This window comes from Hyperoodon ampullatus (assembly GCF_949752795.1).
Source record: "Hyperoodon ampullatus genome assembly, chromosome: 7".
Lineage (NCBI taxonomy): Eukaryota > Metazoa > Chordata > Mammalia > Artiodactyla > Ziphiidae > Hyperoodon > Hyperoodon ampullatus.
In genome coordinates this window covers 14199365-14220153 of record NC_136920.1, presented here as the reverse complement: position 1 = coordinate 14220153, position 20789 = coordinate 14199365, and the positions used below count along the sequence as shown (strand labels likewise).

The 20789-nt window shown below is 37.8% G+C and overlaps 1 protein-coding gene across 2 annotated transcripts in view; it reads right to left on the bottom strand.

The window, feature by feature from the left end:
* The window catches only part of LPXN (leupaxin), a gene marked incomplete at both ends in the record, with an annotated part of 45386 nt that overhangs the window by 20588 nt on the left and 4009 nt on the right, over window positions 1-20789 (bottom strand). The window contains 2 exons of one of the 2 annotated variants that reach the window (XM_079707933.1): window positions 9923-9969; window positions 15118-15275. In XM_079707933.1, coding sequence (XP_079564059.1) covers window positions 9923-9969; window positions 15118-15275 — 205 coding nt within the window. Of the gene's footprint in view, window positions 1-9922; window positions 9970-15117; window positions 15276-20789 lie in introns of those variants that run through there. The other variant, XM_079707934.1, reaches the window with a different exon arrangement.

The window sequence follows — 20789 nt, the reverse complement described above, 5'->3', positions numbered from 1 at the left end:
GACAAGATCGAGCTTCAACCACCAGAACACAGGCATTAGTCCCCCCCACCAGGAAGCCTACACAACCTACTGAAACAACCTTAGCCACGGGGGACAGACACCAAAAACAACGGGAACTACGAATCTGCAGCCTGCAAAAAGGAGACCCCAAACACAGTAACATAAGCAAAATGAGAAAGCAGAAAAACACACAGCAGGTGAAGGAGCAAGATAAAAACCTACCAGACCTAACAAATGAAGAGGTAATAGGCAGTCTACCTGAAAAAGAATTCAGAATAATGATAGTAAAGCTGATCCAAGATTCTATTTCCCAGATCCAAAATCTTGGAAATAGAATAGACAATATGCAAGAAACAGTTAACAAGGACCTAGAAGAACTAAAGATGAATCAAGCATCGATTAAAAACACAATACATGAAATGAAAAATACTCTAGATGGGATCAATAGCAGAATAACTGAGGCAGAAGAACGGATAAGTGAGGTGGAAGATAAAATAGTGGAAATAACTGATGCAGAGAAAAATAAAGAAAAAAGAATGAAAAGAACAGAGGACAGTCTCAGAGACCTCTGGGACAACATTAAACGCACCAAGATTCGAATTATAGGGGTTCCAGAAGAAGAAGAGAAAAAGAAAGGGACTGAGAAAATATTTGAAGAGATTATAGTTGAAAACTTCCCTAATATGGGAAAGGAAATAGTTAATCAAGTCCAGGAGGCACAGAGAGTCCCATACAGAATAAATCCAAGAAGAAATACGCCAAGACACATATTAATCAAACTGTCAAAAATTAAACACAAAGAAATCATATTAAAAGCAGCAAGGGAAAAACAACAAATAACACACAAGGGAATCCCCATCAGGTTAACAGCTGATCTCTCAGCAGAAACTCTACAAGCCAGAAGGGAGTGGCAGGACATAATTAAAGTGATGAAGGAGAGAAACCTGCAACCAAGATTACTCTACCCAGCAAGGATCTCATTCAGATTTGATGGAGAAATTAAAACGTTTACAGACAAGCAAAAGCTGAGAGAGTTCAGCACCACCAAACCAGCTTTACAACAAATGCTAAAGGAACTTCTCTAGGCAAGAAACACAACAGAAGGACTATACCTACAATAACGAACCCAAAGCCATTAAGGAAATGGGAATAGGAACATACATATCAATAATTACCTTAAATGTAAATGGACTAAATGCTCCCACCAAAAGACACAGAGTGGCTGAATGGATACAAAAACAAGACCCATATATATGCTGTCTACAAGAGACCCACTTCAGACCTAGAGACACATACAGATTGAAAGTAATGGGATGGAAAAAGATATTCCATGCAAATGGAAATCAAAAGAAAGCTGGAGTAGCAATTCTTATATCAGACAAAATAGACATTAAAATAAAGACTATTAGAAGAGACAAAGAAGGACACTACATAACGATAAAGGGATCGATCCAAGAAGAAGATATAACAATTGTAAATATTTATGCACCCAACATAGGAGCACCTCAATACATAAGGCAAATACTAACAGCCATAAAAGGGGAAATCGACAGTAACACAATCATAGTAGGGGACTTTAACACCCCACTTTCACCAATGGACAGATCATCCAAAATGAAATTAAATAAGGAAACACAAGCTTTAAATGATACATTAAACAAGATGGACTTAATTGATATTTATAGGACATTCCACCCAAAAAAAACAGAATACACATTTTTCTCAAGTGCTCATGGAACATTCTCCAGGATAGATCATATCTTGGGTCACAAATCAAGCCTTGGTAAATTTAAGAAAATTGAAATTGTATCAAGTATCTTTTCCGACCACAATGCTATGAGACTAGACATCAATTACAGGAAAAGATCTGTAAAAAATACAAACACATGGAGGCTAAACAATACACTACTCAATAATGAAGTGATCACTGAAGAAATCAAAGAGGAAATTAAGAAATACTTAGAAACAAATGACAATGGAGACACGACGACCCAAAACCTATGGGACGCAGCAAAAGCAGTTCTAAGGGGGAAGTTTATAGCAATACAATCCCACCTTAAGAAACAGGAAACATTTCGAGTAAACAACCTGACCCTGCACCTAAAGCAATTAGAGAAAGAAGAACAAAAAACCCCCAAAGTTAGCAGAAGGAAAGAAATCATAAAGATCAGATCAGAAATAAATGAAAAAGAAATGAAGGAAACGATAGCAAAGATCAACCAAACTAAAAGCTGGTTCTTTGAGAAGATAAACAAAATTGACAAACCATTAGCCAGACTCATCAAGAAAAGAAGGGAGAAGACTCAAATCAGTAGAATTAGAAATGAAAAAGGAGAAGTAACAACTGACACTGCAGAAATACAAAAGATCATGAGAGATTACTATAAGCAACTCTATGCCAATAAAATGGACAACCTGGAAGAAATGGACAAATTCTTAGAAATGCACAACCTACCAAGACTGACTCAGGAAGAAATACAAAATATGAATAGACCAATCACAAGCACTGAAATTGAAACTGTGATTAAAAATCTTCCATCAAACAAAAGCCCAGGACCAGATGGCTTCACAGGCGAATTCTATCAAACATTTAGAGAAGAGCTAACACCCATCCTTCTCAAACTCTTCCAAACAATATCAGAGGAAGGAACACTCCCAAACTCATTCTACGAGGCCACCATCACCTTGATACCAAAACCAGGCAAGGATGTCACAAAGAAAGAAAACTACAGGCCAATATCACTGATGAAGATAGATGCAAAAATCCTCAACAAAATACTAGCAAACAGAATCCAACAGCACATTAAAAGGATCATACACCATGATCAAGTGGGGTTTATTCCAGGAATGCAAGGATTCTTCAATATACGCAAATCAATCAATGTGATACACCATATTAACAAGTTGAAGGAGAAAAACCATATGATCATCTCAATAGATGCAGAGAAAGCTTTCGACAAAATTCAACACCCATTTATGATAAAATCCCTGCAGAAAGTAGGCATAGAGGGAACTTTCCTCAACATAATAAAGGCCATATATGACAAACCCACAGCCAACATTATCCTCAATGGTGAAAAACTGAAACCATTTCCACTAAGATCAGGAACAAGACAAGGCTGCCCACTCTCACCACTCTTATTCAACCTAGTTTTGGAAGTTTTAGCCACAGCAATCAGAGAAGAAAAGGAAATAAAAGGAATCCAAATTGGAAAAGAAGAAGTAAAGCTGTCACTGTTTGCAGATGACATGATACTATACATAGAGAATCCTAAAGATGCTACCGAAAAACTACTAGAGCTAATCAATGAATTTGGTAAAGTAGCAGGATACAAAATTAATGCACAGAAATCTCTGGCATTCCTGTACACTAATGATGAAAAATCTGAAAATGAAATCAAGAAAACACTCCCATTTACCATTGCAACAAAAAGAATAAAATATCTAGGAATAAACCTACCTAAGGAGACAAAAGACCTGTATGCAGAAAATTATAAGACACTGATGAAAGAAATTAAAGATGATATAAATAGATGGAGAGATATACCATGCTCCTGGATTGGAAGAATCAATATTGTGAAAATGACTCTACTACCCAAAGCAATCTACAGATTCAATGCAATCCCTATCAAACTACCACTGGCATTTTTCACAGAAGTAGAACAAAAAATTTCAAAATTTGTTTGGAAAAACAAAAGACCCCGAATAGCCAAAGCAGTCTTGAGAACGAAAAACGGAGCTGGAGGAATCAGGCTGCCTGACTTCAGACTATACTACAAAGCTACAGTAATTAAGACAGTGTGGTACTGGCATAAAAACAGAAAGATAGATCAGTGGATCAGGATAGAAAGCCCAGAGATAAACCCACGCACATATGGCCAACTTATCTTTGATAAAGGAGGCAGGAATGTACAGTGGAGAAAGGACAGCCTCTTCAATAAGTGGTGCTGGGAAAACTGGACAGGGACATGTAAAAGTATGAGATTAGATCATTCCCTAACACCATACACAAAAATAAGCTCAAAATGGATTAAAGACCTAAATGTAAGGCCAGAAACTATCAAACTCTTAGAGGAAAACATAGGTAGAACACTCTATGACATAAATCACAGCAAGATCCTTTTGGACCCACCTCCTAGAGAAATGGAAATAAAAACAAAGATAAACAAATGGGACCTAATGAAACTTCAAAGCTTTTGCACAGCAAAGGAAACCATAAACAAGACCAAAAGACAACCCTCAGAATGGGAGAAAATATTTGCAAATGAAGCAACGGACAAAGGATTAATCTCCAAAATTTATAAACAGCTCATGCAGCTCAATAGCAAAAAAACAAACAACCCAATCCAAAAATGGGCAGAAGACTTAAATAGGCATTTCTCCAAAGAAGATATACAGACTGCCAACAAACACATGAAAGAATGCTCAACATCATTAATCATTAGAGAAATGCAAATCAAAACTACAATGAGATATCATCTCACACCAGTCAGAATGGCCATCATCAAGAAATCTAGAAACAATAAATGCTGGAGAGGGTGTGGAGAAAATGGAACACTCTTGCACTGCTGGTGGGAATGTGAATTGGTACAGCCACTATGGAGAACAGTATGGAGGTTCCTTAAAAAACTAAAAATAGAACTACCATATGACCCAGCAATCCCACTACTAGGCATATACCCTGAGAAAACCATAATTCAAAAAGAGACATGTACCAAAATGTTCATTGCAGCTCTAATTCACAATAGCCCGGAGCTGGAAACAACCTAAGTGTCCATCATCGGATGAATGGATAAAGAAGATGTGGCACATATATACAATGGAATATTACTCAGCCATAAAAAGAAACGAAACTGAGCTATTTGTAATGAGGTGGATAGACCTAGAGTCTGTCATACAGAGTGAAGTAAGTCAGAAAGAGAAAGACAAATACCGTATGCTAACACATATATATGGAATTTAAAAAAAAAAATGTCATGAAGAACCTAGGGGTAAAACGGGAATAAAGACACAGACCTACTTGAGAATGGACTTGAGGATATGGGGAAGGGGAAGGGTAAGCTGTGACAAAGGGAAAGAGAGGCATGGACATATATACACTACCAAACGTAAGGTAGATAGATAGTGGGAAGCAGCCGCAGAGCACAGGGAGATCAGCTCGGTGCTTTGTGACCGCCTGGAGGGGTGGGATGGGGAGGGTGGGAGGGAGGGAGATGCATGAGGGAGGGGATGTGGGAACAGATGTATATGTATGACTGATTCACTTTGTTATAAAGCAGAAACTAATAAAAAAAGAAAAAAAAAAAAAAAAAGAGCACAGATACATAAGTATGAATATGCATACACAAAGGTCTGTAAGAAGACATACCTACTGGCACAGTTACCTAAGGAGCTGGTAATTAGGTGGTGGGAGGAAAGACTCTACTGGAGGTGGTCTCACATCTTACCCTGTATATCTCGCATTTCTTTGACTTTTTTTTTTTTGGTGGTGCCAGCGTGGCTTGCGGGATCTTAGTTCCCCAACCAGGGATTGAACTCGGACCCAGCAGTAAAAGCGTGGAGTCCTAATCACTAGACCACCAGGGAGGTCCCTTCTTTGACTTTTTTTAAAGACTATTTTTTAGGGCAGTTTTAGGTTTACAGCAATATTAAGCAGAAGGTACCTCTCTGACTTTTTATATACGTGAGTTTATAAAATAATTGTGTACATAAAGTTGTATTTTCAAAACAAAGGTCCTCTATACTAGAAAAGAAATGATGAAAACAGATGAGGCGGTAGGGGTGGCAGATGGGGCATCAGCAGTACAATTCTCACGTATATCTTAGTTATACACACATGCACACATTCATAAATAACGATTCCATAAACAACCTTCCGTATACTACATTAATACAGTTACACTGTTGTGAGTCCTACTAAAATTATTTTTAAATATAAAATTAATATGTTAAATGTAGAACATTTTAAAACTGCAGAGGAATACAAAGAAAAAACTAAACCACACATACTCTTCCTTTTGAGAGGCAGTTAATACTCTAGACATGCTGGCTTCTACTTTTACACTCTTCTATGATTGTGTATGATTTTAGAAAATTTGAATATTACTGTTTTTTTCATGTTTAAAGTTAACATTTTTCCATATCCTTATGCACATCCTTATCTTTGCAAACGTAATAGTTAACATTTATTGAGTGTGTATACTACACCAGGCTCTCTGTAAAGGGTTTTACACATGTTCTCTTTAAATCCTCATAAAAACCTTAAAGGTAAGTTTTATCACTCCCAGATGAAAAAACTGGGGCCTAGAGAAGTTAAAAACTTTGCTCTACCCAATACAGATGTCAAATAACAGAGTTCGGGCCTGCAGACTGTGAAGCTTGTGTTTTCTATCACTAAATTATCTTTTAAAATGATATATAAAAGCTATATAGTTTTCAAATGCATAATGTGCCATAATTTATTAAATCAATCACTTATTGTTAGACACCTAGATTGCTTCTGATTTTCACTGTTATAATCAATACTGCTACATAAATATTTGATATTTATTTCCATAGAGTACACTCTGAGAAGTGGAATCACTGGGTTATATAGGTAACTGACTCTGGAATAATGTTTGCAATCAACATTAACCAAGAAGCTTAGCTAACAACCCACCAAACTGTGTGTGTGTGTGACAGAGACACACACACACACACACACAAAGCAATAAATAAAACCAAATATTCTACGTCTTTCACTAAATATATTTTCAAAAATGACAACAAAGTCTTACGACTTTACTTATTTTTATGTATTTATGAGCTAGGGAAAAATTAGAAGGAAGATGCTTATCTTCCTCTCTTAAGAAAAAAAGACTATCTCTTGGGTACAACATGTCCTGCTACTGACTCAGTTTGAGTATTTAACAAGGAAAATTTAGGAGGAAGTGGATCTCTTCCCTTCTTAAAAGACTTTGTCTTTTTTTTTTTTTTTTTGTGGTATGTGGGCCTCTCACTGTTGTGGCCTCTCCCGTTGCGGAGCACAGGCTCCAGATGCGCAGGCTCAACGGCCATGGCTCACGGGCCCAGCCGCTCCGCGGCATATGGGATCTTCCTGGACTGGGGCACGAACCCATGTCCCCTGCCTCGGCAGGTGGACTCTCAACCACTGCGCCACCAGGGAAGCCCAAGACTTTGTCTTTTAGGTACAACATGGCCTCCTGCCCCACATAAGTTTGGGTTTTTTTGGGGGGGAGTAGGGGTGTTTAATCTAAGAACAAAAACGGTCAGGTGACTGATTACAAGAGACTGATTTAGTTCTTGGAGGCTTCCAACAATGTACAGAGGAGCTCTCTCTCACAGCTCTTTTCAGTCATAATCCCTTAGTAATTGCTGCCACAGGCATGTGTCTTAGAAATACAAAAGGCAGCAGGACTGGGAACACATTCTTCTGCCCTGTGCCCCAGTGTAGAATAAATGTAGTTTCTTATATGGGTCTGTATAATCCTAAAAGCCTGTCCATCTTACAGGTGGGGTATACTTGTGCTTATTGAAAGAACTCTTACTGGTTTCTAACCAGACTCCTAGTGCAGTGTATAAAGAGAAATAGATCATTGCCAAAATACCCTAAGAGTAATTGAGTCAACAATATAAACTTCTAAATAAGAAACGAGAGACCTTGAAGAGTTGATGTTTGCCTCACTACAGGAAATGTTTGTGAAAAGAGAGAAACCTCAAATCAGAGCTCCTTTGATTTGTCCCCAGACCTACTGAAGATGATACAGGCGCTTAGCATGCCATCAGCAACAACTTCATTACTCAGAGGTTTTAGTAATACAAATACAAGAGATGCATTTAAAAAAATCCAGACTTCTCAAGTGAGGGGCTTCATTTTTTTCCCCATTCATTCCTCTGCAATATTTTTATGAAGTCTCCCTCCCTATTCTTACCAAAATTATTTCTGTTCATATAAAAGATACTTTTCTAAATACTATCATATTGTTATATTCACGACTAATATTTCAAGGTATTGGTACTTTTAAAGTTGAAACTAATGTTTGGTTAATTTAAGCAAGCCAGAGGAAATGGTGGAAACAATGCAGGAATCTTGTTTCTGTGTCTCATGCTCCATCTGTACATGTGAGCCTTGTTGGCTCTGAATTATACCAGCCTCGGGTTTGTATCAGTCCATTACATATTTACTAGGCCACCTGGATTTCATATCACTCTCCCACTCAGATCTACACAATAAGTATCATTCAGTAATGGTTAAGTACATCGATCAAGGTCCACTCAGGAAAATACAAACACTAGGAGTAAGAAGAAGGAATTTAATCCAGAAATTTGATTACACAGGTGATGGGAGAGCTAAGAAGCAAACAGAAAACACTGAGGGAACCCAGAGATTAGCTACAGCAGGAAGCCATGAGGCCAAAGGGACAAAGCAAAGAGGCAAAGTTACCAGAGCCCAGGAGCCCAGGTTAACAGGCATAAACTGGAACCACAGCAGACCTGTTTTTCTCCAGCTGAAGCCATAAAAGTAGATATAACTGCTGACAGAGACACTGTGGAGAGAGAGATTGGGGGAGCAAAGGCCCTAAATTTCCCTGCCTTTCACCCTCCAGTCTCTTCACAGTGCCTCCCATTGGATGAAACCAGTAAAAGCCTACAGACCTTGGAGCCTGGAAAACCCAACCTGCAGGGTTCAGCTCCCCTGGAGTACAGAGCAGAGCAAGAGAAGAGGGAGAAAGGGGTCTGATGGGAAATAGATCACAGATTTGTACTACAGAGGAGGGGGTGTCAATAAGTTACCATTGGCATGCCATCAACTGATCACAATGCCAGATACACAGGAAAATGGCTGTTGGTTGGGCTGGTTCTCATCGTATACGTTCCTGGGTTTATTAGTATTTCCATTAAAGACTTGGTTTTCTCAATTTAAAAAAAAAATCAATATTAACTGAGAGCCTATTTTGTACCAGGTACTGTTTTGTTGTTGTTGCTGTTTTGCTTTGTTTTCATTTTTTTACAAGGGGGAGAGACAGGAAGGCCTAGGAGACACGCCCACCAGGCAGCTTCCTAGAACTGGAATAAGCTGGCATATGTATTAGTAAACTGGCTTCACTCCCATCAAAGTAGAAAGTGCCTTAAAGTGGGGAGTTGTAAAAATACTTCAAAAGATAGCACAGGTCCTTCCCTTATTTTTACACCGTGTGTGCACTATTGGTTGCAATTCTGAAACCAAATAATATGTGGTGTAGTACTCTTCACCAAGCATGGACCTTTACTATCTACATTTTAAACCCTTTGTTTCCCAGAATGTTGTCTCACTTTTTTTAAAAAATTGCAAGCTATAACTGAAGAGAGAACAGGAAAAGTGGCCTTTTAATTTTATTAGACTGTCAATTCTGCTTTGGCCGGAAGAGATAATTTAGTAAGTGGATCTGTTTCAATGTGTAACTTTTATTAAAAGGAAATCCCTCCACCACTAAATAAATTTTGAGCAAATATGGAAAGAAGTATATATTCATTAATCTTCCATGGAGACACACTGTTTTAGTGCAGCCCTGATCCTAGGTCTGATTTTGTCGGCATCCTGCTGAAATTTCTTTAGGTGTTTTCTCTTTTGTGAACTGAAGCATGATATCTGAAATGGCTGGGCCAAAACATCTGTGGTGACTTGGACTATTTACACTTTTTCAGGTGGTAAAGGAAATAGCAGAGCCCACCAGCCTGGACAACCCATCTAAAAGCCAGGCTCCTTGAGAAACTGCCAAGTCAGCTGGGCAGAAATCCACCTCTGCTCACAGATCATGGAACAAGGGGGAGGGTAGTAGGAATTCTAGTAATAAACACCTGCAAAGCAAATTATGGTCCAAACACAGGTGATAACAATTATCTCATAAACTTAATTTTTTAAATATTTAATTTTAAAAAATACCTGTGGGCATGGGGCTCCTGGATTTTGGTAGTACACACGAGCTGCACCTAAGACATACAAGTGAAAGAGAAGAAAGAATGAATTTCTGTTGGATGCTGGATAAACAACAAGGTCCTACTGTATAGCACAGAGAACTATATTCAATACCCTGTGATACTAACACACCACTGTAAAGCAATTATACTCCAATAAAGATGTTAAAAAAATATACTGTGATAAACCATAATGGAAAAGAATACGAAAAAGAATACATATATATATGTATACCTGAATCACTTTGCTATACAGCAGAAATTAACACAACTATACCTCAATAAAATAATTTTTTTAATAAAAAAAAATGTTGGTACTTATCTACACCCAGAGTTAGAAGATGTTTTTAGCTTCTAAAGGGGACAATAACTAGCCTATCTCTGAAATCTCCTTTCACAAGGCAGAGGAGTACCAGCCATCCCACACAGAAAGGCCAAATTCTAAGCACAGTAGCTGGCATGTGAACAAATACGGTGTCCCTCTCCCTGCCCTAAAAGCACTGACATAGAGAAGTCATCGGACTCAGAAAAGAACCATAAAACAAACAAAATGAGTCAGAGCAAAGCTCCTTTAACTAGACAGGATGGTGTCTAGGGGAAGACTATAACACAATTAAATTTAACATACCAAAAGAAATAATGAGTGACTCTAAAGGGTAGTTGGCCAGTAGTTTATTTCACGAACAAATATTTACTGAGTGCCTGTCATGTGCCAGGGCTGGGGATGCAGGAGTCAACAAACAAAACAAAACAAAGGAACATAAATGGTTCCTGAGCCTTACATTATGGTGGTGGGAAACAGATAATAAATTAATATGTAAAAAAAAATAAAAATTAATGAAGGGTAGGAGATAAGAAATGGGGGAGGGATGGCATTTATAAATATATTGGTTGGAGAAGGACTCACTGAGAAAGGGGCACTTGGACAAGGGCTTATACGGGGTGAGGGAAGCATGCAGATATCAAGGGTAACATGATCCAGATAGACAGCACCCTGCAGCATCTATGGAACAGATAGGAGGCGAGTGAACCAGTGAGACAGGGGCAAAGAGTATAAGGGGCCAAGTCATGCAAGTAGGGTGACCATATAATTCCTTATTCAAACTGGGGCACCTTTGAGAGTGAAAGAGGGGACTAAAAAATAATTAATATTACATTAATTTTTTAAATATGTATTTATGGACCAAAAATTTTATTTTATTATATTGGTGGACCAATAAACAAATTCTATTCAAAATAAAATTTTCTAGAATATTTTTAAATGACACACAGCTATGAACATGAAAGCAAAAAAATTTGAAACCTTTCATATTGATTATTGAAACATTTAAAAATAGCATAAGTAAATAATTATTCTTGAGATATAGATATATTTATATATACCTTAATTGGCTACTTAGCCATTGTTGCCTTTAACATTGTGATGTGAAAATTTTTCTGAAAAATGTCTTTCTTTTCAATATGATCTTATTTATTTTTATATTTTTTATAAAATTGCAATCTTCTACAAAGCTTCATTTTATGGTTAGTATATTTGAAATTGTTGACACTGCTTCTCCATAGCCCATAATAGTTTTAACTGAGAAAATACTCTCTCTCCAGATGCTGATGAAGCTGTAAGTTCAGAGCAGATTCTGCTAAACGGAAGATATTCTGAATTCTATTTTTTATATTAAAATGTGTAATTATTTCAGCTCCAATATTTTCACATGGGCTGTATTTCTGCCTCCATTCGGCCCACCTTTCTTCAATAATATTTTTATAGGACAGAGCTCTTAAATTGTCTCTATTTGTGATGCCTTTTAACACTTCATCAAATGTAGATACTGCAAAATCACAGGCCTTTACAATTTCATCCCATTCTGGTGGGAATATAAATTTATCCACTTAAAATCAGGAGGTCCGTCAAAGTCAAGATGTTTCCAAAGCACCGATTTTCAAGTCAGGTAATTAAACCATTTGAACTCTCATCTTTTGATTTGTTGAATTCCTCCCAGGCTTTGGTAGGGAGAAATCTGAGCTTCTTCCTTTTTGTAAGCTTTGTTTCACATAATTGCAACTTGTTAAAAACTTCAAAAGCTGACTTTTCATGATACATTCATTGAATAATTTGATTAAATATTTCCAACTGATTTTGCACATAATGTGGCCTAAATGTAGGTTGCTTTACAAAGTGGTTTTTCAAAGGCTCAGGCTCACAGGCAATGAAGAGAGAAAATACATACAGCCATGCTAATATATTTTTACGTTCAACAAGAGCTTCTGTCACAGAAGTTTTGTAGATGAGCTATATATATACTCTGATTGTGTACAAATATACACACATATATAATTTGTAAATTTTAACAATTGCAGTTTCTATTTTGACTGGAGGAATACTAAAGCTTATTTGGATGCAGTCATGAATTTTGTGCGTATCACAACCAATTTCAACTACATATCTGCTCCCTAGGCTTTTAAGTATGTAAGAACATTGATTTTACCACTATACTCTGCTCCACCAAAATCTGTATTAGTATTATCACCCCCCAAAACAACATTTTATCTCCACTGTTGAACTTTTCAACTAAATTTACAATGGCATTAACAATCGCATTTTAGACAAAAGAATGAACTTCTAAATATTTTGCTTTGATTCTTTGAATTGGATGTAAAAATTAAACCATTTTGAAATTAAATTTTCTAATTGCAGTCTCTAATTGATTTAATCTGGTATTATTTGATGACTTGCAAAGGGAATCAATTAATTAATCATCACCGATTCACTTTACTGACAAGCACAATAAAACTTGGAATTGAAAATGAGCAAAATTAATTTGGAAGAGTAATTTGATCCAAATGGAAAGGTGTGCTTTTCAATGACATGTAAACACACCTCCTGCAGCTTCACATATTGAATTATCATCTGCTGGCCCATTCTTCTTAAATCAGACATTAATTTTTGAAGTAGATCCTGATGCTTCTTCCCCATATTTGTGTCTTGTGGTTTTCAAATGGACAGTGATAATTCTATTCCCCCCACAGTGGATGGTAAATGTTAACAAATACTTAGATTACACATCCATTATCAACTTTATTTTATTTTATTATTTTTTTAATTTGTTGCTCTGGGTCTTAGTTGTGGCAGATGGGCTCCTGAGTTGCAGCATGCGAGCTCTTAGTTGTGGCATGCATGTGGGATCTAGTTCCCTGACCAGGGGTCGAACCCAGGCCCCCTGCATTGGGAGTGCAGAGTCTAAACTACTGCACCACCAGGGAAGTCCCATCATCAAGTTTCTTGAGACAATTAAATGTGCAGTTTTCGTTTTGGTTTGAGCCAAATGCTGCTGAAAGCGTTTGTTGCAAAATTTAAAAGCATTACCAAATAATAAAACTAACAGTTATAGCTTTAATATACAATTAGTGACAAAACTGATTTAACAAGAACATTTAGATTATACTGTACTCTATGGCAAGAATGCTCAGCCTCTATTTCCTAGACACAACTTGTATGACCTTAAGTCACAATTTCCCATATTTCTTTCTGACCCTGAAGAGGCTCCCTGCATCTCACAGACCACCACATGGACCACAGCACAGCATGAGTGGTGCTATACCAAGTGGCCATCAGGGGGAAAGAAAAACCTCAAGGATTTTCCTGCCACCACCTAAGACCAGAGGAGTTAGCTGCCCTTGCCCCTGTGCTTGAACTCTTAGCTTTAACAGCCAGCACCTTGCATATTATCCTTCCAAGGGAGCTGTCAGTTAGATTTTGTCTTATCAGGATCAGGAAATGGGAGACAAGTGGTCATTAGTCTTTTAGATCCAGCTACAATAAAATAAGAACTCTGTTCACTGCACGTGTGTTTTATATGCCACTACGTGAGACTGTGAGAGAAGTCAGAAGAACCAAATGGAGGTCTATTAATCCATGCTGGTATACTTTAATGCAAATACTAATTTTAAAAATTTCACACACACAAAAAGTGGAAAATCTGGGGTAAAAGGTAAAGTCAGTAATAGGATGTCAAGAAAATAAGCATAAACCCAGGCTCTTCCAAGGGAACCAAGACGTAGGTCACCCCATAAAGTCAGTGTAAAGACTGTGGCTTTTATTCCAAATGAGATGAGAATTCATCTTGGGGTTCTGAGTAGAAGAATAAGATGATCTGATTTAAGTTTTACAGGATTATCCTGGCTGCTTTTTGGAGAATAAATTGCAGGGGGGCGGTCAGGATAGGGGATCAGTTAGGAATCTATGGCTATAATCTCACAGTGAGAACAAAGACAATAGCTCCTTAGTAGAGAGATAAATGTGTATCCTTAAAACTGTATGTATGTAGCTGGAGGGAAGAACCGTTAAAAGGCAAACCTACCCATAGGCTCAAACTTCAAGTCTGTGCTACTAGTGATTTCCTTTAGTGTACAAGGATGAATCAGAATATCATAGTTGAGAAACACCAGATATGAAGAGCACTTACTTAATTCCTCTTACACTAATCCATTCTCATCAAGTAACCTTCTAATCATAAAGTAGATGCATGTAGACTTATCCATAGGAAGGGAATACATATATCAGCAAATACTAGTATCTGTTCTACTTGATAGTTTAAACTCTAACCAGAAATTAATAAATTGGATTTCTGGGGGTTTTTTATACATAATCTTTTATGAGTTTAGTTTGTTTGTGTTGGTTCCCTAGAGCTTCGTCATCTCTGGATATACTAATTGAATTTCCTAATATATTCAGCAGAAAATAAGAGATGGAAAGTGGCGATCCTAAAAAATCATCCTGAGAAGATCTGGCTGAGCTGCTGCCTGGCCTTTGCTCAAGTGACCTCTGGCCTTACTGAGTGCCATTCCAGTCAAACTGCAACATGTATCTCTGATACCCAGATGGTGATATCAGAATATCCCAAGTGAATTAGGGAATACTCTGCCTGTTACCAGGCCCTCAGGAAAAAAAAAAAAAAAAGTTCTCAAAGGTTTATTCTTTTCTGATGATTTTTCTCCATTCTCCTCTTCTTTCTGAAAACAACCACCTTTAAGTTATCATTGAGTAATTCTTTTCTCTTTCTTGGATATATGATTTTTCTTTTGCATCATTTTATGTAAGATACAATTAATTTTCAGAAATGCACTCAAGTATCTATATTCAAGGTACTCCAATAAATGAAAAGTTACCGGAAAGGGACTTGAGTCATCCGGAATGGAAGGGGCATTTGAGGTCTCAGCATGGTTACTCTCCTTTCTGGAATGCTGATCCAGGGGAGGAGAAGCTGTGTTGGAGTATTCATCACTCTCCTGGAGGGTGGAGTGTTCCAGTTCCTCCAGCAAGGCATCTATATCAAAAGATACAAGGGAATCATGACATAGAATATGTACGTTTTCTGGAACAATTATCCTCTTAAATATCCCCCCTGTGCCTCCATTCATCTCCCTCTTCTCTTGGGTCTTAAGAGAAGGCTAAATTCAAACAGCCTCCTTTACTCCTTATTTGACTTCAAGAATATGGTCTAGGGGCTTCCCTGGTGGCGCAGTGGTTGAGAGTCTGCCTGCTAATGCAGGGGACACGGGTTCGAGCCCTGGTCTGGGAGGATCCCACATGCCGCGGGGCGGCTGGGCCCGTGAGCCACAACTACTGAGCCTGCGCATCTGTAGCCTGTGCTCCGCAACAAGAGAGGCCGCGATAGTGAGAGGCCCGTGCACCGCGATGAAGAGAGGCCCCCGCTTGCCACAACTAGAGAAAGCCCTCTCACAGAAACGAAGACCCAACACAGCAAAAATAAAATAAAATAAATTAATAAACTCCTACCCCCAACATCTTCTTTAAAAAAAAAAAAAAAAAAAGAATATGGTCTATTCTACCAGGAGATGTTTAATGCCCTCTGCATACTGTAGCCTGCTCCTTATTTCCTATGGTTGCATTCAATTTCATAGTCTTATTCTACAATTTGACTTTTTATATTGCAGCATATTCATTTTATCATTTATTTAGAGTGGATCACCCATGAAGATCTCCAATTAGAAAAATGTAAATGCTACATATTTTTCCCATCAGAAAAATATATGCAATTATAGTACAGTTTTCCAAAACATACCAGTACAGTAAAACTTATTCTTAATCCTGATAATTTGTTTTCTTATATCCCCAGCACATAACAAAATTCTCAAAGAAAAGTATAAGTATTCTGTCATTTAAGGTGTGGCGAGAAAAAGGGATTGGAGGGGAAACAGATGTTGCAAAGTCAAGCAAGATGCTGCAATCCAAACAGCTGAGATTGGTTTCTCTTGTAGTTTTCTTGGGAAAAACCAATGGACTTTATTGTATGAGTTACCTTTCTGTTTTGAGGAAATTAATGTTAATAATAAAATTAACACAGGACAGGCATTGTGCTCAGGAGTGTATATACTTCTTATATATTTAATTATATATTTATATATTTAGTCATCCTAATGCTTTGAGGCAAGTGATAGCATTGTCCTTATTTTGTAGATTAAGAAAGAGACAAATGCCTTGTTTAAGGTCACACTGCTACTGAGTGCAGAACCTGGCTGATCCTGGGCTATCTGTCTGATCCCTGGTCCCTGCAAGTCAGAAATTCCAGACCCCATTCCCACGTGGATTCTCTGGATCATCTTGGCATGACACTTTCTTTTCTGAAGCTGTTTCCTCATCTACATAATAAAGCAATTGTATCACAACAGTATTTTTTTAAATTGTGGACCGAGACCCACTAGTAGATCTCCGGTGGATTTCTTACCACAGATTGTAGTTTTTCAACTTTGCAAAATACTGGATTAATTATTTCTAAGGATCTGCCCAGCTCTAAAGCCTTCAGATGAGGAAAATGAACTTTACAGGTCATTAAAAAAAGATTTTATTTCAGATATTCAGGGATAGGTATTTCTTAATGGCATAAGAAAAGATCTAAACATTTCTTACAAATGAAATCCTCTACAGATCTTTCTCAAGAATCCAGCTCACAAATATAATGAATTTTATGCACCATTTTAGAGATAAGCAAACTGAGCTAAACTCTTCAGGGCAAATGATCCTTCAACAAATAAACTGTAATGGAAAAGAAGAGATAGAGGGGGAACCAATAGGTTAAAAGAGACATAAGAGACTTACAACTGATTTTAATGTATGACTCTTAAATAAACAAGCAAAAACCAACCAAACAAAGAAACAATTAGTAATACTGAACAGTGACTGAAAATTCAATAAGTAGTAAGTACTGTTAACTTATTTTAGTTGTGATAGGATATTTGATAATATTAGGTAACTTCTGTTAATATATTAGGTGTGATAATGGTATTTCATGACATTAAGAAATTACTATTAAGGATAGTATGGATATGATAATGGTATTATGGTTATTTGTATAAATGTATATATATATTTATGCTGAAATATTTACATATGAAATGATACAATGTGTGAAATCACTTTAAAATAATCTAGGAATGGAAGGAATGGGTGGATGTATACATGAAATAAAATTAACCAAGAGTTGATAATTGTTTAAGGTGATTGATGGGTACATCAGATTTCTTTAACTATTTTCTTTCCTTTTGTAAATTTTAAAATTCTCTATAATAAAAGGTTTTTAAAAAGAAGAGGAAAGAAAAGAAAAAGTAAGGTAGAAATAGAAAGTAAAACTTTTTCTCTCAGGACTTTACTAGCCAAACTGAATGCCAAATCTCTGAGTTCCAAATTTTTACTCTATAGCCCTCGATTAAGATATAGCTTCTTTCTTTTCTATTTCCTAAGCTTTGCTCCAAACAGAAGTCATGGTTCCTCTTGGATTCAAAATAAAAAATAGGGACTTCCCTGGTGGCGCAGCAGATAAGAATCTGCCTGCCAATGCAGGGGACACGGATTCAATCCCTAGTCCAGGAAGATCCCACATGCCGCAAAGCAACTAAGCCTGTGCACCACAACTATTGAGCCTGCGTGCCTAGAGCCCACGCACCACAACTAAGAGTAGCCCCTTCTGGCCACAACTAGAGAAAGCCTGAGCACAGCAATGAAGACCCAACGCAGCCAAAAATAAATAAAATTAAAAATTTTTTTTAAAAAGGCATTTACAATAAAGATGAGGGGAGAGGGAAGACCCTCTACAAGAGAAGCAAACCATACCACTAAGAGTAGAAGGTTACCCTTAGAAGCGCCAGCTAACCAGAGTTACTAAAACTCCTTTCTGGGTCATGAGTTAACAGGCCTTTCTCTTCCTGTTTCCTATGAGTGTACATATCACCAACACTCCGAGATTATCTCCCTTTTGGCCAGATGCTGTAATTTGAAGATGACTAATGTCAGCATGACAAATACGGGATTACTGGTGCAGGGTGAGGGGTATCAGACTGAACACGCTGCAGTCCATTTTCATAGCGCCTCATCTGTGGAAATCAAACAGTGTCAACATTCACAGGAAGGGAAGTAAGTGAGGTGTCTTGAGGGTCTCACTAGACTGTAACGACTTCATTCAGAGCCATTGTCTGCTCCCTCTTCCCCTTTATCTAGCATCCCCATGTAATGAGGATTTAGGTAAGACTTTCTGGGTGGATATAAACTACTAACCTTGGGGGCCGTACTGCAGAGAGGAAATATTGGCCCACCTGGGCTGACTTGTCCTCCATGCTATTTCTCCACATTGGAGAAGAAACACCCACCCTAGGTCTTTTGGGTAGTTATTGAGCTGATGACAATTTGAAGAAGCGATTGAGGTGTAGCTATTAACAGCCTAATGAGGTTTAGCCACCTGGATAACATACATGAATGTTACCTTCCAGGCCACTTGGCATACATGAATGTTACCTTCCAGGCCACTTGGTACTTTCCACATTCCTGGACCAAATTTCTCTACCATTCATCCTGCTGAGGAAATGCAAAACTGCGCAAATCTACTTTTAAAAAAATTTTAAAATTATCTGGGTTATCCTATTGGCTGGAACACCAGAGCCAACAAACTGCTAAAAAGGGAGAACACCTTGTCACTTAATCGGTTTTGGTGTCAGATGCTCCTATGAGTGACATTGAACAAGTTATTTTGTTTTTCTTAGTTTTCTCATTTGAAAAAAAAACAGTGGATAAAACCTATCTCAGAAGGTTGCTTGGAACACTAAAATGATTAACATATGTACAAATGTAGCTTAAGTCACTGAATAAGCATTACTTCCCTTGCCGATTACCTACATTAAAGCCATGAGGTATCCCTAAAATAAAAAAGCAGAACTGGACTCTGGAGCAACTCGTACAGAAATGTGAACTTCCCCAACCTTCACATAGGATAAGAACTGGGAGTCTACCCCAAATCCAAAATATATTCTACTCCAACTATCAAAATAGACTTTATTTCCAGAACAGTTCAATATTTATTAAACATTAAATACCCTTCTCCTTTTCATTAACATCTCTTCCCTCCTGTAATTTGCCTTCCTTCCTTCCTCTACTCCTCCAGCTCTCAAAATACATTTTTTTAAAAAAACAACATGCAAGATGTTTTTTGTTGCTGTCATTTGCACTTTTGACATACCCCAAACATACAAAAACCCAGGACACTGTGTAATTATGCAGCGTGAACATTGGGTAAAGGTGATTCAGTGTTAGTAAGGATGACAGCAACAAAAGTTGGCAAAAGATATGGAATGAGTCCCAAGGATGACAGACTTTACATTACTCCAAAGGTTTGAAATCAGGGATCTCTCTGAGCAGTGTGGCCAATGGCTTCACTGCTGGTTTCAGTTGCTTTGGAGTGGAAGGAGTTATCATATTTGCAGGCCATGGTAATCTGTTCCTTCAGAATTGCTCTCAATAAAAATCTTAGCAATGAAAGCACTGAAGTAATAGTGCTGTGTCTTATTTAATACTAAACCATGGAACAAATGAAACCGCTCTGGCCTTTCTCCAACCTTTGAGAATCCCTCATTCTTGTACTTCTATTCCATTTCTTCTCAGAACACCCTTTAAGCCCCCTGCTTTTTCTTTCTTTTTCCCCCCAAATCACATCTCTGAACTTGCCAACTCTGTGACCACCCTATGATCTCCAGCAGCCCCCAAGAGGCAAAATGCCCATAATAAAATGACAATTTCAATCACAATTCAGCCCAAAAGTAATTGTGCAGCGTTTACTCTGTGGTTAGCACCAAATTCTCTGCCTATTGTGCCTCTGCAAACAGCAAACCCATAGTTCCCCAAAATAATGTAGTTCCTCATGCTTCACTCTTGGTTGGCCTGAGGTCAGGAAAGAAGTGAAAATAAAATCTTCCAACACTATCCTCCATCTGGCTAGAAGTATACCCTACCACACATGGAGATGGCAGCCAAGTCTTCATTCCCTCAGTTTCTCCTCCAAGAAGCTCCTCACTCACCCAACTCTTCCATTGTCACACACCCAAGATGCTCTGGTACCACAGGTTGTGAGGAACTGTTTTGGCATGTGTTGAAGAAGAGGACCGAAAAGGAACTGAACGAGCCAGCGTGAAGCAGCCTCTATAACCCTTTTTGGTTCCTGTATTTGCTTAGCACTTCCTCTCTTTTGATTTGGTGAGTTTCTTTCTTTTTTTTTTTCTTTTTGTAGGTCAGGGTTCTAAAAAATGAGCCTGACATAAAAGGTGAGTAATTGGATTTGAGTTCTGGCTGTGCATTGGCCAGGGTGATAAAGAGTCAAAACTAATTTTGAAAAATTTGGGAACCTACTATGTGCCTGGATTCATCTTGAATTCATGGGAATGGCAGATTTGCACTTGTGTTTTTGCCCAGTGTGGGTATCCTGCTGTAACTGTGCATGATGGAATCTGATTTTTTTTTTTCCCCTGAGGGACCACGGAAGCATAATCTCCTTCATAAA